General features: G+C 35.3%; 1 protein-coding gene across 2 annotated transcripts; it reads right to left on the bottom strand.

Moving 5' to 3' along the window:
* Positions 1–3,270: 3,270 nt before the first annotated feature.
* Positions 3,271–22,113, bottom strand: LOC102511510 (UDP-glucuronosyltransferase 2C1). 2 transcript variants are annotated; one of them, XM_032458979.1, is made up of 6 exons: positions 21,348–22,113; positions 17,638–17,786; positions 15,734–15,865; positions 10,605–10,692; positions 9,040–9,259; positions 3,271–5,258 (listed from the first exon to the last, which is right to left on the bottom strand). In XM_032458979.1, exons 1-6 carry the CDS (start codon positions 22,066–22,068, stop codon positions 4,979–4,981), a joined length of 1,590 nt encoding a protein of 529 aa, XP_032314870.1. In that variant the 5' UTR covers positions 22,069–22,113; the 3' UTR covers positions 3,271–4,978. The 2 variants fall into 2 exon arrangements, with proteins under 2 accessions (XP_032314870.1, XP_032314880.1); XM_032458989.1 differs by lacking the exon at positions 15,734–15,865.
* Between the last annotated feature and the right edge of the window lie 1,613 nt (positions 22,114–23,726).

Below are 23,726 nucleotides of genomic sequence, written 5' to 3'. Positions count from 1 at the left end.
AAGAAATTGCGGATGAGGCAGGAACAGCAGGAGAACTAGAATCAGATGTGGAGCCTGACTATGTGACTAAGTTGCTGCAATTTCATGATAGAAGTAACAGGTGAGGAGTTGCTTCTTATGGATGAGCAAAGTGATTCCTTCTGATGGAAGCGACTCCTGGTACAAATGCTGTGAAGATAGTTAAGTAAAAACATAGGATTTAGAGTATGACATAAACTTAGTTGACAAAGTGACAACAGGGTTTGAGAAGACTGACTCCAATTTTGAAAGAAGTTCTTGTGGGCATAAAATAGCATCAAACAGCATTGCATGCTATAGCGATATCATTCGTGAAAGGTAGAGTCAATTGATGTGGCAAACTTCAATGCTGTCTCATTTAAGAAATGGCTACAGCCCCCTTAGTCTTTAGCACCACCACTCTGATCGGTTGCTAGTTATAAACATTGAGGCAAGACTCTCCACCAGCAAAAATTGTGACTCACTGAAGTCTCGTAGGATGATTAGCATTTCAGGGCAAAAATTATGTTTTAAACTAGTGGATGCCCATTGTTTTTTGGCAGAAAGCTTCTGCACCCTTAAGAAACTAAAATGGAGTAATTTTATATGCACTGAGAAACCCCATAAGTTTCTGTGACTCATTTTATTGTGATGTTTGCTTTGTTGTGGTAGTCCAGAACCAAATCTACAATATCTTCAAAGTATGCCTGTAATTAGTTCAGAATACTGAGGTAAATTCATACTAAATTTAGGATTGGCTCTAAATCCAATGACAGGTGTCCTTCTGAGAAGGAAGATGGAGGGGGATGAGAGATGCACAAAAGGAAATGTGACATGAAGACAGGCACAGAGATTGGAGAGAGCTACAGACAAGGAACACAAGCATTGTCAGCAGCCACCAGAAGCTAAGAGAGTGGTATGGAATGAACACTTTCCCAAACACTCAAGGAGGTCTGGACACTGACAACACTTTGATTTCAGACCTCTGTCCTCCAGAACTGTGGAAAAATAAATTTCTGTTGTTGTCAGCTATCAGATTTGAGGTATTATGATACAGCAGCTCTAAGGACCCCATATGGAGTGCTTCTACTTGGCTTTTCCCACTGTGACAGCCCTAATCCCACAGGCCAGTTGATGCAATTAGTGAGTTGTGCCCTCGACAAAGTGAATGTATTCAAGTATACATTTAGGGACTGAGAACATCATCATTGTTTCAAGATGCTGTTGTCATTTTGGGAAGGATTTGAGGGAATCATTAACGTGTACACTTACGGTGATGGTACAAGTTTCTTTCTCTGACAGTCCCACTCCCTTCATTAGTCAGTGGATCAGGACAATCCTCAGGTCCCAAAACTTCTCAAGTGAATATGATTTTAAGGAAACAATCATCCTCTAACTCTGAGACCTATCTTTCAACCCTTCTGATAGTATAGACACAGCAATTCCTTCTTGGTCGTCTATCTATTCTGTTTCTAGGGCTGCCTGCTCTATCACCATATCCACAGCTCTTCATGGGTTAAGCCTGCCTGGCTGCCACCCCAACCTTATTGTTCACCGTGATCACTGTGACCACCTGACTTCTGATTATTGATGGCTCCTACTGGTCTCTGTTACTTTTGTATTTGATTTTAATTAGCATAATGAGCTAAGTTTTATAATTACCAACAATCCTGCCCCTCAGAGAATAACCACCCTGAACATCTTATAGCTTCAGTAAAGACTCCTTTTGTGGATTTTACTGACATACAAAGCATATCTATCTTTATATGTCTACTACCCTAAGCCTTTGGGTTCCTTCTTCCACTGTTTGCCATGACATTTCCAGCACATCAGTTTTACTTCCTGAGGACCATCATTGTTGCCAAGTTTCTACAGACATCATGGTAGTCTGTTCCCACCATCTCCTGGAGTCTGAATGCAGGTAGTAATTATACTGTGTCCTGAGAGAGTGCTTGAAAATTTTAAAAATGCTCCCTTATACACCTTTATGTTGACTTTCCTCAAGTCTGTCCCTGAGTGTACAATTCCATATATAATCTCCCAGTTCCTGCTAGTAAATTTTGGATGGGTTCTTCAGTTCTTTTGAGTTATACTGTCTTTCCTTCCTTAGTAGGTCCAGCTTATAGCTGACTGTATTGCAGTGTGACTTTACTCTTGTTACTGGCTTGTGTTCAAGAGGGGAGATAAGAGCAGCTCCTGAGAAGGACACACGATGTCCTGTGGGGTAGAGGACGCTCTGTCATCCTCCCACAATGGCGAGGTGCTATCATCCCTTCACAGAGAGGAGTGGGACACTTCTGAGGACTCGAAGGGCTCAGGGGCATCTAGGAATTCAAGATTCTCACTAACTGTTTATCAGATGCCTTGCCATTCTGCCCACCACAAGTAGGGTCCTGATCTTGGAAACATTTCAGACCAGGTCTGACTTTAAGTAGAACAGGAAATGTCTTATTTTAAAATTAAAAGAAAAACTTTTTTGGTGAGGAAATTCTGCAAAGGACGAGAATCTCTTTATATGCTGCCAAGCAGGTCTTCTGCCTTTCTTACTCACCACTCACGTAATACGGTGGTTTAAAGGCTTCACTCTATCATTATATTTTTTCCAAAGTACTAATTCTCTAGAGCAAAACTTTATCTCCAGTTTCCTCATCATTTTTCCATATAATAAAAAGCTACTGTGTCACAATAACTAGTACCTGTTCTTCCAACACTATAAGGTCCCAGTTCACCATGAGTAATATCATTAGAAATTTCACGGTTACCAGAGTCCTGGGTTTATCTTAATACAGTAGAGTATTAGGTGTTTCATTGTTTTATCTATTCCATTTTTATTTCAGCATTTGTTAAAAAAATCTTACTTTTGTGATTGTAGAATATATATGTATGTATGTGTATATTATATGAAATTAAAATTTAAAAAGATTTTATATTTTGTTAAGAGTAGTGAAGAAAGGGAAGTATGATAATTTCCAAATGAAAATATATCAACCACTCTAGAGAGCTTGTACACATAACCTCGACGTTTGTGATGCTCTAGACCTCCCTCCAACTGACACTTATCCACTATATTAATATTCTTCGGCCTTGTTTATTTAAAGTGCTATGTATGCACTTTGTTCTTCATGAATTATAATGCATCTGTTATTGGTGTAAAGCCGACCATCCTGAACCTTACTCCTTTATGTTACCTCATTTTATAATAATGAAAAATTTAATGCCTCTCTTGCCTTTGGTATAAAATGACCAAAGTTTCAACTATAATTTTAAACAGTACTTTAGAAAAGAACACTATCTTATTGCCAGAATAAATGATTTAGCATTGTGGTAAATTACTGCTTTGATTATGTGATTTAGATCTGAAAACCAACATTAGTGTTTACAGTTTTGAAAAAATTATACATTAAAGCATTATAATTTTTTAATTATTTCAAAACCTCATAAAATTAAAAAAATCTTTTTTTCCTATATCTTTTCATAGTTAGTTGCCCATCTAAGAATAAGTTTATATTTAACTTGCTCTTAATTGTGCCATTATTACTGTCAAAACCAGAAAATTGCAGAAATGATTTATATTTGTTCTAAGATAGAGCTGTAATTTTGGTTTTCTTAAGTTTAGGTTATAATTCTCAAAGTCCATGGCAATTATTTAATGAATTGGTTTACTGTGTAATGCCATCACAGTTAGATTGAATAATTTTTTGACCTCAAGGCCAAAACACTGGCAAACATACTAGAAGACAGATTTTTTAGGAAAGAGATTAAGAGACATCTTTATTTGATTAAAAAACAACTTGTGTCTTCATGTTTACCGCAGATCTCTGGCTGATACTTTTTAACAGAAGTCTAAGTAGTTGTGATTCATACAGTGGTCACAATAAAGTTCTTGAGAGAACCAGGAGAAGTGATAGGGCAAAGTAAAAGGAAGAAATGGGCAATGTCCTGAGTCTGTGATTAGATGGAAAAATCACCCCCTTAGCAAAGAGCAGTTCTCAGAAATGGACTCTCCCCCTCAAAGTATCTGCAGTGCGGCTGTAAGTAGTTTGCTTCTACTATACAAATACTTATAAGTAAAATTAACATAAAAAAGAATTAAATAAAATTACTAGTTACTTTATTTTTTAATGGAGGCACTGAGGATTGAACTCAGGACCTTGTATGTGCTAAACACACACACTACCACTGCACTTTACAACCTCTCTTTAGTTACTTCTATAAAGTAGGTATTAAATTCCAGTTATTTGCTCCATGCTAACTTACAAAGTTCAGCTACTTCTCTGAAACTACGAAAGTGTTACAATCCAAATGAAGAATTAACATTATTAATTTCCAAATGAAGAGCAATCTACAAATCAAAGGCGAAAAAGCGTGTTTTGTAGTGCAAGGGGGACACAGTCTGACGTGTCAGATGAAAATAAATTGATGGTATCAAGTGTGCTTTACTGCAGAGGAGAAACCCTGACAGCCTCCTGATCTCCCTGACCTGAAGGGAATCTGGCTGAGTGTGCTCTGCACTACTCTTGCCTGGTTCCTTTGGAGAACATGCAAGAACTATAACACACTGGGCCCAGGATGACGTTACGTATTTAGAAAGTGTTCAATGTGATCAATGCTGAAAACGGAATTAACCATTTTGTTCCTAAGGCCTCAGACAACATCACAATTTGTTGAACTGAAAGCTGTGAATAAAGCACTAAGTCTTTATGGTAGCAACTCCATGTGTGTATTTGTTTATTTTCTCTTCTTAAAGAATAGGTTTCTGGGAAAGAATTTGAAACCTTAATTCTAAATCATGTGGCACATTTCGGGGGTGAGTCTTTGATCTTTGATTTGAAAAGCTGAGAAATGGACAAGAACCCTGAAGAGTAGGAGAGGAATCAGTTCAAGTCAGTGGATGGATTGATTTGGATGGGCCCCACCATGGTTTCCACCCAACTTGTTAAAAAAAGAAACAAACAAAAAATATCAACAGAAAAACCAAATCCTATTCTCTCTTTTTCTTCTTTGTGGTTTTACCAAACCTCGAGCAACAAAACAGGCAACATTTAGTGACCAAAAATATAATAGTTGCCACACAGGCCAGCAGGAACCCAATCACATCCAAAGAGTGGTGCTGGTACCAGGAGAGGTTGTGGAGGGCTGGGCGCAGGTGCTTGGCTCCTTTGTGGCGCATGACAAACTCGATCCAGAAGACTGCTCGGTCCAGGGGCTTCACTGGCTGATCGTGGTGGATTCTTGATAACTTCATAGCATTCTCTTTATAGCTGAAGATTGAATATATGGATAACGACTTGAAAAAACCATTAAGGATGTGGTATACCTAAAATTATGTTATATGTTATTAAAAGTATTTTAAATAGTTGTATAATAAATGATGTCATAAATAACATCTCCAAGAGCACCAAAGCATATGAGTTTGTTTCCTCTTGAAATATTTCTATATAGTGGTCTATCAGCTGGAATTTTTTGGATGCTTCATATTGTAAATAACAATTGGAGGTAGGGGAGGAAAGAACTATTGGAAATAGCGTTTTCAAAGTTCAGATATAGGAATATGAATACAGCATTTTACCTTCATTTGCTGAGGGGGTGGTATTGAGAACATGATAGTGACAGGAAGCAGCACTGAGGGCAGGTCTGTGAGAGAGGAACCCTTCCCCCACCCCTCCACCTTCCCCAGGTTTGATCTGGAGTGAGGGTGTTAACAAGAAGCTAGTGTTCAACAGCATCAGGTAATGGTTTCCGTCCGTGATCTTCATGGCCCTGACATTTCAGATGAAAACAGAAAACTTAATGTCACCCAATGGGCAAGAAGTAGGTCCCTAGAGTGAGTAGATGCTGGAATCTTTGCTTCAGGCTACAGAGGGATGCAAGCGCCAGTGGTGCGATGAGAAGTGACAAGAGCTAGAACACAAACCCTCTGCCTTCTGTCAAGGGACAAAAGACCAGGCCAGGGTTTTGTTTTATGTTTTGGATGGCTGACCTAGAAGAAGCATTTTCTCAAATTTTTGAAGAAGGTGAAGGAGGGAGTTCATTCTCCCACACTAAAGTGTAATCATTGTTAAAGGAAAATACGAAACATTTCATTGTCCTAAACTGTGGAACAGCATAGAGAAAGTCTGAGGAGAAATGTCAGCCAAAAAATTATTGTATAAATCCCTGTTGCCCTTTGTTTTGAAAAAAGCAAGGCAGGCCTTTCTTAATACACAATATTTTAAGGAATAAGTATTTGGGATATATTGCAGGCAAACAAGAATGCAACATCAACAAAAGCTCCACAGATCAAAGTAAAGCATTATCAGGTAAAAAATTAGCAAGAACAAAACCCGTCAGTTACAGAAATACCATTATAGAACACAAAGTGCGTCAATAAATCTACATAAATAGAAAACTAAGGCTAAACAGTATTGGAAATTGTAGTCTAGACAACGTGTATTATATAAGCCTTTATAATGTTATAATGATAATACATCAAACAAAAATTAAGATATGATATTTAAGAGACATAAATGTGAAGTTGAGAAGGGACTTCCTATTGGAGAGTCTTTCAATATTGGCCAAAATTGGAAGTATTTTAAAAATAAATATTTTAACCTATAATGTCAATATTTGCTCAAAGATTTATATGGAATTTTTAGTAAGAATTTATTTGATATTAAAGTAATATATAGCCAAACCTTGCAATTTTTAAAATTTTAATATTTTTTCAACAAATATATTTATTTGCTTTATTTGAACTACAATATCATGATAAATGTAATCATTCATGTTGAGAAGTTATGATCACAGCTAATCACTATGTTGTACAAAGTTCAGCAGAAGGTATTCATTTTGTTATATAAAGTCTGACTCTTTGATCAAATCTCTCCACTCCCTGAACTCCTAGGCCCTGGTATATACCACTCTGCTCTCTAGTTCTTTGAGTTTGTCCCTTTAGATTACATATATAAGTGATATTCAGTATCTGTCTTTCTCTTTCAGGCTGATTTCACTTAGCATAGTTGTCACAAATGGCAGAATTTCCTTCTTTCTCATGACTGAAAAATACTCATTTATATGCATATACCACATTTTCTTTATGTATTCATCCACTGACAGACAGTTAGGCTGTTTTCCTATCTTGGCTATTTTGAATAAAGCTGCAATGAACATGTCAGTGCAGATATCTCTTTCATATTCTATTTTCATTTCCTTTAGTCATAATCCCAGAGTGAGATTGCTGGTAGTGTAATTCTGTTTTTAATCTTTTGGGGAAACTCCATATTGTTTTCCATAGTGGCTGAGCCTATTTTTATTCCCATCAACAGTGCCCTAGAATTCCCTTTCTTCACAGACTCACCAACACTTAGATATACCCAGTGTTTTGAGGCTAGCCTTTCTGACAGGTGTGAGGTGATGTCTCACTGTGGTTTTGATTTGCATTTCCTGATGCTTGGTGATGTCAAGCCCCCTTTCATGTACTTGTGGACTATTTGTATGTCTTCTTGAAAAAATATCTATTCAGTAATTGTAGTCATTTAAAAGTTATTTTGCTATTGAGTTATATGAGTTTTTGTATTTTGTGTATTAACCCCTTACTGGATATGTAATTTGAAAATACTTTCTCTCATTTTGTAGACACCTTTCATTTTGTAGATCACTTCTTTTGCTATGCAGAAGTGGTAAGTTTGATCTAGACTCATTTGTTGATTTTTACTTTTGTTCCTTGTGCTGTTAGTGTCATTTCCAAATATTATTGCAAAGAGTTCAAGGAGCTTTCCCCCTATGTTTTCTTCTAGGACATTTTTATGGTTTCCGGTCTTACGTCTTCAGTACATATCCAGTTAATTTTTGCAAGTAATGTTAGATAGGAGTCCCATTTCATTTTCCTTTATGTGATTATCCAGTTTCTCCAGCACCATTTATTGAAGAGACTACCCCTTTCCTGTTGAGTGAGTATTCCTGGCTGTTTTGTTAAATATATTTAATCTTATATGCGAGAGATTATTTTTGGCCTCTCAATCCTGTCCATTGCTCTCTGTGTCTATTTTTATGCCAATACCATACTGTTAAAATTAGTATTCTTTATAGTGTAGTTTAAATCAGGAAATGGGATGTCTCAGCTTTGTTCTTCTTTCTTAGGACTGCTTTGGCTATTTGGGATCTTTTGTGGCTTCATTCAAATTTAGGATTGTTTTTTCTATTTCTGTGTCCCAGGCTGCTTTAGAGGCTAGTCCACATTTCTTTCCTGGTAAGAAACTCTTTCTACTTGGAAAGATCTCTCCTGGACATGAGCTACGATGGCTTGGGGATGGGATGATGCAATCAAACGAAACTGTCTTCATTCTGTCCTTAGGTGACTATTCTCAGGTTTTTCTGTTCCACAGTGTTTCTAAAATCTCTTATATGGAGTTTAGAACTCTCCGAGAGCTGTTTTTGTCCATGGATAGCTGTCTAATGTTGATCTTTGCCAGGGGACAGGGAAGCTGGCATCGTCTATGTCTCCATTTGGATCTCTTAGTTTTAATTCACTGTAATAATCATGCTTTAAATTAAAATATACAAATATGGGATATCTTTAATTAAAAAGTAGCATAATCCAATTTTTATACAATTATTTCTGTCTTTTTTTTCCTATTTATAAATTAGCACAAGGAAATATCTGAAGTAAAATTTCTGAACTGGATTTTGGTTATAACTGCATGAGAGGAGTTAATTTTTTATTTTATTTCTGTATGTTTTGTCATATTGCATAAATCCTTTTAGTGATTATATCTACAATTTTAAGAAATGAGTAATAATATCATTAATAAAAAGACTTGTGTCTGTGTAACAGTAGCTTCTTTTTTTTTAAATACGTTTACTAATTTTTTGAGATTGTAATCCATTGCCCAGTAACAGTAGGTATGAAAATTTCTTCATAAAAATTAAGAAGTGTAAAACAATCATACTTGATATTATTTATGTCCTGGTGATTGTGTAAAAGTAATCAATTTAAAAACTGAAACAGTTTACTCCTTTTAAAAAACAGGATGATTCTCAGAAAAGGATATATTCTATACTTACAAAGGGTTGTTAATAACCTCCTTCAAAGCATTCAGCAGATCAGAACTTGTCATTGTGTGCAAATCTACTTCAACAGCTGCCCCTTTGACTTTTACGCGAGCAATATTATCATGCTGATCACCAAACATGGGAATTCCCACCATAGGCACCCCATGGTAAATAGCTTCATAGACCCCATTGGTTCCACTGTGAGTGATAAAAGCTCTGGTTTTGGGATGGCCTAAAAAGAGAAAATATATAAATATCACTATTCTAAGTTGTAAGAATTTCAGAAACAGAAAATCATGACACCTGTATAAATCACTAATTCAGTTAGGCAGCATTTCCCACACAATTCTGTGCCATGAGGCTTTGTATACATTTCTACAGGCTCTAAAGAAAGTGACAATTATTCCAGGCTGAGCAGCAATGAATGATTCTAGCAATTAAGTCATTCCACAAAACCCTGAAGGTTTGTGCAGAGTCAACTGAAGGAGAGTGGTTGCCATGGACAAGTTGCTGGTGCTGCGAATACAACAGTAGAAAGGAATGAAGGGATTTCAGAAAACAAATGCTTGTGTGGATGGGGAAGAGGAGCTGATATGTGCAGAGTTTCAATGTGAGAATGTTGGCATAAGAGGCTAGAAAGTGTAGATTATGGCAAGTTCTTGAGGTACTCTAAGAACATGGGATTTTGCATCTGATGTTATGGTAATATGGAATCGTGAACAATATCATAGATGGTGAAAGGGATTGTCAGAATTTTTTCAAATAGTTATAGTGGGGAGAAGAGAAGAGAGATGGGAGGGAATGGATACAGAGATTCAGGAGGCTCTACAATATTCTATACAAAAGTTAGTGAGAGTCAAGGTCTAAAGTATACTGACTCTGATTCTGAGGCGGGAGAAGTTGTATTATAAATGGGAGAATTATAAATTCCTTACTTATGTTGGAACTTGACAAAAATTCTATTAGTAATCAAAACTCTAGTCAGGTTCCTCAGAATGCTCTTCCCAACCAAGCACTGATTTGGGGGCTTATGTGTTTATCTCTACGTTGCCCAATTTTAGCAAGAACCCTATTGAGTCTATTTTGCTAGACTTCCCCATCCCTGATGTCCAGTCACCCTTACAGCTGTTGCCTCATTCTTCATCATCCCCCAAGTGATGTCTGATCACGCTAGCCTGCCATCAGCAAGAATCAGATTAGGTCAGTTTTGCCAGAGTTCCCTTTGTCTCTCTTGTTTCCTCATAGTAAATTTTCATGCAGTGACATAATATTCAGCATTTTGGCTATTAATTTCCAACTTTTCTCTTTTTCATTCCGAGTCAAGTCCAGTTTCTCTGTCTCACTGTCAAAGTCCATTGCAGTAGGACCTAAACATATCATGATGGTCTTAAATAAAGTGTGCCTTACAATCTTTAACCAGAATCATGAATAATTTTTCTTTAACAGGTTTCAGAAGAAATGTGAAAAAGGCACTATGGGCTTTGGGTTTTTTCCCTTATTTTGAAGACAAATTTCTTGAATTTATTTGTTAATGAGTAAACTCAACTCTGTTTAATTTTTTTTCTCTCTGGTCTTACCAAGAAGATCATTCTGTGGAATCCATTCATATAGCTGGGTATTGGCTCCAAGTGTATCTGGTTTCTTTCCTGTGTATCTCCACAGAACCTGTTAAGATAAATGCCTTTACTCTATTAGAAAACTTTTAGAATCACATCCTGTCAGAAGGAGGCAGTTAACTTAGAATTAATCTAGTTCGATGTCTCCAGGTAATAGATGAGCACACTGAGGCCTGAAGTGATTATGTAATGAATGTTTCTAAACTGTGGATGCTACAACCACGTTTTCAAGTGCTTGTAATAATCCTAATGTATCTAATATAATTAGATTGATTCTAATTTAGTAGATGAAAACAATCTATATCTGAGACAACTACGTATTGTTATTAGTAGACTGTTCTTATAAAGGGGATTTTTGAAACAGTTTTCAGAGGCAAATGGAAAGGATATGACCTTTCTCACTAAGAAATTATTAGTTCTTTCACCTTTGCTGAGCTTTGCTATACATTTGGCAGTAACATAGAAGCAAGCATTGCCTTTTTTATTATAGTAAAATGTACATAAAGATATTTATCATTTTAAAGTATTGTAAGCATAGAATTTAGTGGCATTAAGAACATCCACAATGTTGTGTAACCATAAGAACTATCTATAGCACAAATGTTTTCACCATCCCAAACATAAATGCTGTATCACTAAGCAATTCCCCTATTCCCCCCAATTCCCCAGTCCCTGTTAATCTCTATTCTTCTTTCTATCTCTATGAGCTTGACTACTCTAGGTACCACATATAAGTGGAATCATACAGAATTTGTCCTTTTCTGACTTAGCATTATTTCACTTCATATTATGTCTTCAAGGTTCTTGTATGTCATAACACATTAGCATTTTCTGTCTTTTTAAGGCTGAGTAATATTTCATTGTGTATATATCACATTATCTTTATCCATTCATTTTTCTTTTGTAAATAATGTTGCTGTGACCTTTGGTGTACAAACATCTGTTTGAGTCCCTGATTTCAATTCCTTTGGATATATAGTCAGGATTGGAATTAATGAGTCATGTGATAGCTCTACGTTTAACTTTCCAATGTATCACAAAAATGTTTTCCACAGCAGATGCATCATTTTGCACTCTGACCAGCAATGCGTGAGGTCACATTCCTCCATATTCTTACTAACACTTGTTAATTTCCTTTAAAAAAATAATAGCTATCCTAAGGACTGAAGTGGTATCTCTTTGTGCTTTTGATTTGCATTTCCCTAATGATCAATGATGTGGAGCATTTTTTATGTATTATTAGCTATTTGCATATCTTTGTTAGAAATATTCAAGGACTTTCCCATTTTTTCAGTTGGGATTTTATTGTTGGTGTTGAGTTGTAGGAGTTCTTTATAAATTGAGCACATTAATTCTTTATTATATACATGATTTGCAAAGGTTTTCTCCCAATCTATATATTATATTTCAAAATGTCTTCTGATGCACAAAATTTCTTCAATTGATGTATTTCAATTGATTTATTTTCTTGCTTGTACTTTTTGTGTCATACCTATTGAAATCATAGCAAAATCCAATGTGATGAAATTTTCCTCTAGAATTTTCTTATAGAAGTGTTGCAGTTGTACCTCTAAAGTTTAAGTCTCTGATCTATTTTGAGTTAATTTTTGAATGTAGTGTAAGATACGGGTCTAATTTCATTCCTTATCATGTGGCTATCAGCTCTTTTCTGCTAGTTCTCTCATTTTTCTCATAAATAGATGCTCTGGAAATTCTTGATATTTTGATGTGCCTGAGGGAAGAGTTGAGATGAAGGTCTTCCTACTCTGCTATCTTGGTCACACTTCCATCATAACCTTTTACAATCCTATGTAAAACCATTCATCCTCTCCCTAAGTTCATTTCTCATTTTAATTGTTAGCATCTACTCTTTTTTTTCCCTCTTTGCAATTTAGCTAAAGTTTTGATGATTTTGCTGACCTTTTCTAAAAACCAGCTTTTGGTTTTATTGATTTTCTTTGTTTTTTTTTTAAACCTTTTTGTTTTGTTTTGTTTATTTTACTCTAATCTGCATTGCTTCCTTCTGCAAGGTTTGGGTTTCGTTTGCCTTCTTTTTATACTTTTTGAGATATAATATTAGGTTATTGATTTTACGATATCGTTCTTCTTTTTCAATGTAGGCACTTACAGCTATAAATTTCCTTCTGAGCAACAGAAGGTGGCAGAGGAGAGGGATGTGGAACTTACCTCTTTCCACAAATATATCAAAAATACATCTACATGTGGAACAATTCTCACAGAATACCTACTGAAAGCTTGCAAAAGATCTCATACAAACAAAGTTATAAGAATGATCCTCATGTTACCAGGTAGGACAAAGGAAAAATGAAGAAGAATCAGGATGGGACTTGCACCCCTGGGAGGGAGCTCTGAAAGAGGAGGGTTCCCTCACCCTAGAAAACTCCTTCACCAGCTAGGAAGTCTGTCAGGACAAATAATGGGCTTCAGAGGCTGGAGAGGCAATTGTGGGAGCTGGCCTGCAGACCTACAGTACAGAGAATGACCAGTACATATGGTCCTTGCCATGCTACTGCAATTCTCAACCCAAGATACTTGCTTGTTTGTGTCTACAAAACTGGGTGCTAAATCTCCCAATGTGTTTACAAAAATAAACAAATGAGATCTAATCTAACTTAAAGCTTTTTCACAGCAATAGAAACCATAAAAAACAAAAAGCCAACCTAGAGAATGGGAGAAAATATTTGTAAACATTGTGATCAACAAAGACTTAATTTGGAAAATACACAAACAGCTCATACAACTCAATAACAAAAAAACCAACTACCCAATCAAAACTGGGCAGAAGACCTAAATAGACATTTCTCCAAAAAGAACATACAGATGGCCAACAGGCACATGAAAAGACTGCTCAAGATCACTAATTATTAGAGAAATGCAAATCAAAACTACAATGTAGTATCACCTCACCAGAGTCAAAATGACCATTATTAAAATATCTACAAATAAATTCTGGAAATAGTGTGGAGAAAAGGGAACTCTCCTGCACTGTTGGAAGGAATGTAAATTAGTGCAGCCATTATGGAAAACAGTATGAAGGTTCCTTAAAAAACTGAAAACTCTTACCATAAGATCCAATAATCCCACTCCTGGGCATACATACATAGAAAACTAATTTGAAAAGATACATGAATCCAATGAATACAATGTTCATAACAGCACTACTTAACAATAGCTGAGACATGGAAACAACCTAAATGTCCATTGACATGACTGGATAAAGAAGATGTGGTATATCTATACACAATGGAATACCACTCAGCCATAGAAATAATGAAATAATGCCCTTTGCTGCAACATGGATGGATCTAGAGACTATCATAGTAAGTGAAGAAAGTGATACACAGAAAGGCACATATTATACGGTATCACTTATATGTTGAATCTAAAAAAAAGTATATGTGAACTTATTTACAAAATGGAAAGAGACTCAGACACAGAAAGAAACTTATGGATATCAAAGTGGAAAGGGAGTGGTAGGGATAAGTTGGGAGCATGGGATTAAGAGATGCCCACTGCCATATACAAACAGATAAACAGCAAAGATTTATTCTGTAGTGCAAGGAACTCTATTCAATATCTTGTAATAGATTGTAATGGAATAGAATCAAAAGAATATGGATATATATATAACCTAATCATTTTGGTGGATGCCTGAAAATAGCACAGTATTGTTAAATCAACAATAGTTTAATTTAAAAAATACCTCTTAGCCTTGCTTTCTCTGCATCTCTTTTTTTTTTGGTTAATGTTTGCATTTATTTTAAAATATTTTCTAATACTCTTGTGATTTATTTTTTGATCTATTAAAGTTAAAGCATACAAAAACTCTGCTTCTTTATAGCTTAGCTTCATCCACCTCTTTCAGTTATTTATGCCATCAATTCCATGTTTATACACTATGTTCCTAATTACATAACTTAATAATTATTTTTGTGTGTTTTCTTTATATTATTGAGAAAGGCATGTTGGCTGCAGTGGGGCTGGGTGATGGAGACTTCGAAGCTACTGCTATTCTAGGGGGCTGAAATTGACAAAAAAAATTAACCACAATCTACTAGTCAGGCTCTCCCCTGCATATTTCAAGTGCTCAGATAGAGTCCATATTTCCAACATAGTTCAGACAGTTTCTGCTAGGACAGTTGTTGTTGAGGTAGACGGTCAGATCTTGGTGCTTTTGACTCTACCTTGATGTCACCCTTAAGCATTGTATTTTAATACAATTGAAATTTTAATATTTTCATGAAGATGCCATTTAGATGAGATATTTAAATGGGTATTGTTTCCACAAAACATTTTTTGAAAGTAATTTGGTTATGTGCACAAAAATTGTCATGATCTTTTGGAACTTAAAATCACGTATAATTTTAGCTATTTTATCTAAAGCTACAAAATAAAATGTGTCCCTGGTAGTTTAAGAACCACATCACTCAGTTATAACCTAGGATGGTATCAATAAAAAAAAAATGCATAGTTTGTGGGAATGCCATAGAGTGAACTGCATAAATGTTTTACAGTATTACTAAAATCTTTAACTGTTTAGATAGAAGAATCATTATTTAGGAGTATTCGTGGAATCTAAGCTGTCAGTTCCAAGTTCAGCCAGGGCCTGGTCCAAAACCATTAATTAAAAGAAAATATACTTCCAAGACAGCCCGTGAATCAATGGTATAATTTTGAGTGTCTCTTCCTGTATTCTCTGACATGTTAGTTGTACCTTGTGTATATGCCTCAGATTTAAAAAATAAATAACGCAAAAAGAAGCTTAGGTTACATGGAAGCGTTAAAACCAGCACATAAAGCTGATCAATTGTTTAATAGGAGTGGCTTGATTTAAGCTTTATCCCATTATTTAAAGAAAATACGGCAATATGTTTTCCTATTAGTAGTACCATGTTTAAAGCAAGGTAGCCATAAAATATCCTCTTTTAACATTTAACACTTCTAATTTACAGTTCAGTTCAGTTGACACTAATAACACCAATACCTTTTCCTACACTTTAAAAGTGCACTTTTAAGGAGATCCTCATAGATTTTAAAATAGCTGCCCCTCAAAAATAAAAGCATCTGACCTTCTGTGGAATCTGGGCAAGGGCTGATGCAATCATATTAGCCTTTTCTTCTGTGATGTTTTTGACCATTGACCCCAGACTAAACACCACAACTCCATCTTCTCCAGAGCTTTGGACAAGCTCCTCTAACTCCTGGGAAGAAAACAGTCTTTATAATATGAAAGTTTCCCCTTACAAAAGTAAGTTAGTCACACAGCTTTCTCAATGTGTCTGAATTATTAGAATAATTTGTCTTTTCATATGTTAACCATTTCAGAGCATGAAATATAGAAACTGAAATCATTAGTTATTAGGCAAATTAACAATGATTTAATTGTACAACATGGGGGGATAAGCCAATATCTTGTAATAACTATAAATGGAAAGTAATCTTTAAAAGTTGTATAAAATAAATGATTTTAAAAGATATTTAAATTGGAAGCTCCCTTCTACTATGTTCTAGACATTTCTGAGGTGTGTGCTTTTCTGTTTACAAATCATTGACTACATGTTATCTTCTGCCATGTGTTGAGCTCTTTATATGTATCATTTAACTTAGATATATGGTGATCTTAAGATATATGTATACATTTGCAGATGGAAAAGCTACCTCAGAGAGGTTAAATAATTTGTTGAAAGCTATAAAGTAGTAGCTAAATTAAGCTTGTTGTTTATAAAGTGAATGACTATATTCATTACTCTCTATTGCTTTCCAAGAGTCTCTTCAGAATGCTCATCAAATTAAGCATTTGGTTTCCTCCTTTAAGTTAAATAGTTCTGGTGCTTCATTTCTTATTTAGCCTTGGATGATAATAAGATTATCATTCTTTTTTCTGCTGAATCATGGTCAGTATAATGACATCCTTTCAGTATAATTTACTCTATTCTAAATATGAATTTCAATTTTCTTTAATTTGGATATATTTATACATTATATAAGCTTCCACAAACACATTAAGACATGAAGTAGACATATAACTCCTGACCAGGTAAGTAAAGCAGAAATACTTATAATGCACACTTTGGGGATAATAGTAATATTATAGAAAAATTTGGCTTGGAATCCAAGATAAAAATAGCATATTTAATCATACTGAAGAAAAAAGAAGTCTTTTCCTCTTATGTTTAGCTACTAACTAAGCTAAGTCAACCAAATAAGACAAAAAAAAAAAGTGTGAGACACACTGAAGACAGGGAAGAGATTTATTTTAAGTAATTAATTCACCTAATTATAGAGGCCAGCAAATTATAATCCACAGAATAGGCCATCAGACTGAAGACTCAGAGAAGAGCCCCTGTTGTAGGTCAAGTCTGAAAGCCATCTACTGGCAGAACTCTGTTTTGCATGGGAGAGTTCAGTCTTTTCTATTCAGTTCTTCAACTCATTGGATGAGGCTCACCCACAAATGCAGAGCAATTTACTTTACTCAAGGTCCACATATTTAAATGTTAAGGTCCTCTAAAAACACCCTCACAGAAACTTCCATAGTGATGTTTGGCTAAATAGCTGAGTCCCAGGCCCAGGATAGTTGACACATAAAATTAACCATTACAATATGTTTATAGATAGATTGACTTAACACGTAAAGTTATCACTCTCTTTAACCTAAGTTTCAATGGGAGCATGGTATTGTTGAGATACTGGGAAATATTTTATCATTTCTGCAGAATGTACATGTTCATAAAGACTTAATGAAGTATGAAAAAGGAAAGGAAATACGGGGACTACTTCAACCAGATAATAACACATAATACAAAAGGAAGGCTCCTGACCTGCTGATTGCAGTCTACTAGTGTAAGAGAGTCATGGCCACTAATTCCTGTGCATGTGTTTGCAGTTGGCAGATCAAAAACTATCAATAAGGAGCTAGAAATCATTTCAGCAGATAAATTCTCAAACAGGCAAAATCAGCACATTCAAATACCTTTGGTAGGGGCTTCGCAGGCTTGCAGTGCAGTCCTCCAACAAATTCAACATTAGGTAAGTACGGTTGAGGAAATTCAAAATCCCAGTAAGTTCGAATCAACCACATTTCAGCTTTCCCCATAGTCTCACATAATGTGGTAGGTTTTCCTGAAGAATAATGAAGGATGATAGAGAGGAAACAAGCTGACATGTTATAAGGGAACTGTTTCACCATCTACTTTTCTAAGAGAAATCTTTAAACATATCGGCCCGATGTTACCTCTGTGAAATCCATTGGCCTTTTCCCCAAGAGTACAAATAGTGAGATTATCAATAACCAAAGACCAATTTAAGCATGGAACAAAGCCAAAAGCCTGCCACTTCATCTCTGCCAACAGAGTCTTTCTGCTTGAGCTAAGCCTGAGCCCCACTCCACGCTCAGCAAGGACACCTGCTCCAAGCCAGGAACAAGAAACTCAGGCAGTGATCCTCAAACTTCTATGGTCGGGTCCCCTCCTCTTCTCGAGGACCCTCTTCAATTTATCGCATCCTTGTTGCTCCAAGAACTTCTGGTTTCTTAAAAAACAACTTTTTTACTGTATCCCTCTTTTTCCCTAGTGTTTTCCACTGTGCTGTCACAACTAATTACATCTTATTGGGAATGAATTATTAAAAGGAAATTTTTTTAAGTGATTTACTCCTTTGCCATACAATATGGAAGTTCCTTTGGACAAGCCTTTTGTCCTCTTCGGGGAAGATATAGCAGTGTTTATTAAGCTGGTGGTGAAATATGTAGTATTTTGATACATTTAAATGACTAACTGACTAACAGGAATAAAAGTGTACCTTTGAACTCAATGGCAACGAAGTGACTATTAACAGCAGAAGAACTGAAATTAGTGACTGAGAAGTAAATAATTTCTCTTTGTTTGGAGTCCAAGCTTCATTTCTGCATTCTATTCAATTACTGTGGGGTAAGGAACCTTATCCACAGTATTGGCGTCCTTTTGACATACATACTCAGTATCACTAATATGAAGACTCTGTAGCTTTATGTTTTCCCATCACATGGCTTTTTGAATATTCTTGATGTTCTGAGTGTGCTTAAGTTCTGATTAGCAAATGTGAGGGATTTTGAACTGACCAGGACAATCTATCTGTGTAAGAGATCACAAGTGAATCTCAGTAATTTAAGCATTTGATTCTGATAATGACAACGGTATTCAAAATCCAGTTTCATACTCAGTGCATATCCCATTTCAGTGGCTTACTGGTGTCAGCTTTGGGTATAGTCTTATTCCCATTGTGTGATGCTTCACTCTCACACCATCTTTTTGACAGGTTTATTAAGATAGAATTTATAAAAACACACAATTCCTTTAAATACACAACTGAGTAGTTTTTAGTATATTTATAGTTGTGAAACCATGTCCACTAGTATATTTTACAAATTTTTATTACTCCTCATAGAGACCCCATATCCATTGGTAGTCATTCTCCATTTCTCCCTCTTCCCAGCCCCTGGCAACCACTAATCTGCTTCTTTCTTTATTTGACTATTCCAAAGTAACCTTATTTCATTTAATGTAAATGAAAGTATACACTGCGTGGTCTTTTGTGCTGCCTTCTTTCCCTTAACATAGTGTTTTCAAGGTTCATCCCTGTGGTACTGTGTATCAGTACTTCCTTACCTTTTATTGCTGAGTAATACTTTTGTTTGGCTATACTTCATTTTGTTTATCTACACATCAGTTAATGACCATTTGGGTTGTTTCCATATTAGGCTACTGTGGATAATGCTCTACGAGCAATCATGTATATTTTTTGTGTGGACACGTGTTCATTTTTCTTGGTTATAAACCTAGGAGTAGAATTTGAGGAACATATGATTGCTTTGCTTTCTTTCATATCAATATCTTTTTGTTGTTAAATCTGCACTCCTAGGTTAGTAATCTGTTGTGTTTAATGGATTGAAATGAAGAGAATTTAGTATGAGAGTTAAAAAAAATGCTTAATCTGCATGAAGAGATTGTGAGACAATATCTCAAACTTGGGAAAGCATTTCCCAAATTTCCGAAAACATATGCCATTTTAAATACTATGCTTGGGCATTGTTGAGTAATTAATGATTGGAAGATTATTCACATCGTTAGGAAAATGTGCATATGTTTTACTTTGTCATTTAATCATTCTACTGTGGATGTTGAGTTCAGGTACTTTGAATTTGAATGTAGACTTGTACATTTCTGTGCAGTAGAAAGACAATCTCCCAAATTATGACATTATTGCACTATAGGATTTTGATCATTTTGGGGTCTAACCTAGCACTATTACCCTAACATTTCTTTTTTCTCCAAAATGTTTAGAAATAGTTCCTCAAGTAGTTTTTTGAAAGAAATGCTGTCTTACTGGTTTCCTTCTCAATTATTTAAACATATCTATGACATGGTTCAGTTAATAACTGTATAAACTATGAGTTATATTTTAAAAATTTGAAAAGCTTTAAATACATTTTATAATGAAGATCTTACATTCTGAATAGGCAAATAATGATCTATCTTATAGTATTTTTAAATTTATGAGAGTAAAGAAACATGTTTCTTCTATTTATCAAGCCTTTATTCTTCTTTCTCAGATTATTGATTTACAAACCCCTCCAAATATTCTTAGGTAAAAACAGCTAGGAAAGAATCAGAGACCATGATCACTATGTCCTACCAGTAATTCTTCACTATGAAAGAGGTTCCACAACTGAGTACCAGACTGCTGGAATCAGAAACAAACAAACGACCTTGATCCAGCTATAGATCAGTCACTGCTTGATCTACGACTCAGAAAATGTCACCAGGATGAGATTTTAAATTATCTTTTCTCAGTTTTGCCATTTGCATCTTGGACTCTGAACAAGGGTGACTAGTGGGTACAGCAGTTTTTGCAAATAACTTTCTTTAGGGTCAAGTCTAGAGAAAAAAGCACCTTCTTCTCTTACAGAATGCCCAGGAAATGTCTCAATGCAATTTGTCAACCTTGATTATGACAGATGCCATTCAGAACATAAGGCATATTCCTGGGCAGCATAGTTCATTAGAAGCACTCATATTGTTTGTGAGTTTTGAAAAAATAATTTCACAGAGGGATTTAGAACAGATACCTCAAAAAACAAAAAAGGGAAATGGCTATACAGAACAATACATCAGAAGTACAAACACATTTTAAAAATTTTAGGAATAAACACAATTTTTAGGAATGATAGAGTATAAGAGATATATCTTTTAAAATCAGTAACAAGGAAATTAAATTTTAAACTCTATGGAACTGCAAAAGACTCCAGATAGGATGCAAACAGTAAGTCTGAGAAACAGGAAGTAAATAAAAAAGAAAACAGGGTGTATAAAAGAGGAAGTAAATAAGAGAGTAGTCCAAAGTTATGGGAATTAAACACACTGTCAGATTTGGGTTTTCCAGATACCCCCCAAAACTTAGTAGCATCAAGCAGGACTTATGCATTAATATAGAGAATATTCCTTCTCTGAAATATTTTCAGTACTCAATCTTCTAAAACAAAACAAAAAGAAAAAAAGAATTACCATTTTTTTCATTGAAAACTGTTTAGGAGCAAGAGTTTGAATCCACCCTTAAAAATATCTTTTGTACATTTTCATACAGTCAGAGAAGTATTTCATTTAACATATGAAATAAGAATCCTTATTACATGCAAATTTTTCTTACCTAAAACTTTGCTGTAATATGCATCCCATTCTGGAAATATATAATATAAATTGATTATATCACCCATTGTGTACAATAACCAATTCTTCAGCCTCTGTATAAAAGTCATGTTGTCTGTCAGTCTTGATGCAATGCCTGGAACATATGAAGAAGGCATCGGAAGCCCAGCACACAGTCTCTCAATGGTATTCCCAATGGAACAGCGTAAAGAGTATATAAATGGAATACCGAGGATCTCAGCCACCAACTCCCCACAAAAGTTTAAAGAGTCAGCCAAACAGATATCAAACTTAGCTGCCTGTAGTCTGCTGAGTAAATCCTTATTTGAAATAGCACTATCACATAGTCTTTTGGGTATTGCTAAAAGATTGTTCATCATTTCTCTAGATCTTATTAGCATGTCCCACCAGGAGAGTTTTGGTAGTTCAAAAGAAACTGTATAGATATTGGTATCGAGTTCTTCCCTGAGAGTTTCTTTAGTTACCGGAAGTTGGAAGATCTCCACATTAAAGGGAATCTTGGTATGATCAAGCAGGAGACTTGGTGAAGGTATCAGAACAGTTATCTCGTGCCCACGACGGTGGAGTTCTTCCAGAATCACTTTTATATTAATCCAATGACTAAAATCTGCAGGCCATACAAGTACTTTCCCAGTCCTTCCAGAGTCAAAGAAACCCAGATGCAGCATGAAAAGGACACAGAAGCCTTTCACAGTCTTCATGATTAACTCTCGCTGAAACGAAATCTGAGTTTAAAACAAGTGCATGACTCACAATCCAAACACATTTCCTTGTCCCGCCTAACCAATTTATAGTAGGTTGGGCTGAACTTTGAAGTGTGTACTTTGTATTATGGATTAAAACAAAATGCAGGAAGTCCTGTATTGCTATAAACTTCCCTCTTAACACTACCTTTGCTGTGTCCCATAAATTTTGTGTGGTTGTACTTTCATTTTCATTTATCTCAAGATAGTTTTTAATTTCAACTTTGATTTCATCATTGACCCATTGTTTTTTTTAAATAACGTATTGTTTAATCTCCATGCTTTCTTTTTTTTCTCCTTTGTTTCTCTGTTGTTGATTTCTAGTTTTAGGGCATCTTGGTCAGTAAAGATGCTTGAGATAATTTCTATCTTCTTAAAATTGTTGAGGCTTCTTTTGTGCTCAAGTACATGATCAATCCTAGAAAATGTTCCACGTGCACCTGAAAAGATTGTATATCCTATTTTTGGGGGGTGTAATGCTCTGAAAATATCCATCAACTCTAATTTTTCTATTGCATTATTTAATTTCTCTGTTGCCTTATTTATTTTCTGTCTGGAAGATCTGTCTAGTGATGTTAATGTGGTGTTAAAATCTCCAACTATGATTGTATTCCAATCAATATCCCCCTTTATCTCTGTTAGTAATTGTTTTATGTACTTAGGTGCTCCTATAGTGGGTGCATATATATTAACGAGTGTAATATCCTCATCTTGTATCACTCCTTTAATCATTATAAAATGTAAAATGTCCTTTTTTATATTTCTTTATGGCCTTTGTTTTAAAGTCTATTTTGTCTGAAGGAAATTAAAGAAGACTTTAAAAAATTGGAAAGATATCCCATGTTCTTGCATTGGAAGAATCAATATTGTTAAAATGGTCACACTGCCCAAGGCCATCTACAGATTTAATGCAATCCCTATCCAATTACCCAGGACATATTTCACAGAACTAGAACAAATCATAATAAAATTCATATGGAACCATCAAAGACCTAGAATTGCCAAAGCATTACTGAAGAGAAAGAAAGAGGCTGAAGGAATAACTCTCCAAGACTTCAGACAATACTATAGAGCTACAGTCATCAAGACAGCATGGTATTGGTACAAAAACAGACGTATAGACCAATGGAACAGAATAGAGAGCCCAGAAATGAACCCACAAACTTTTGGTCAACTAACCTTCGACAAAGGAGGCAAGAATATACAATGGAATAAAGACAGTCTCTCCAGGAAATGGTGTTGGGAAAACTGGACAGCAGCATGTAAAACAGTGAAGCTAGAACACTCCCTTACACCATACACAAAAATCAACTCAAAATGGATCACAGAATTCAACATAAGACAAGATACAATAAGCCTCCTAGAGGAAAATATAGGCAAAACATTATCTGACATACATCTCAAAAATGTTCTCCTAGAACAGTCTACTCAAGCAATAGAAATAAAAGCAAGAAGAAACAAATGGACCTAATGAAACTTACAAGCTTCTGCACAGCAAAGGAAACCATAAGTAAAACAAAAAACCTATGGAATGGGAAAAAATTTTTGCAAATGAAATCAACAAAGGCTTGATCTCCAGAATTATAAGCAGCTCATATGACTTAATAAGAAAAAAA

The sequence above is a fragment of the Camelus ferus genome, chromosome 2 (genome assembly GCF_009834535.1).
Source record: "Camelus ferus isolate YT-003-E chromosome 2, BCGSAC_Cfer_1.0, whole genome shotgun sequence".
NCBI lineage: Eukaryota > Metazoa > Chordata > Mammalia > Artiodactyla > Camelidae > Camelus > Camelus ferus.
The sequence above is the reverse complement of the archived record's forward strand: the minus strand, read 5'-3'. Positions and strand labels throughout refer to the sequence as shown.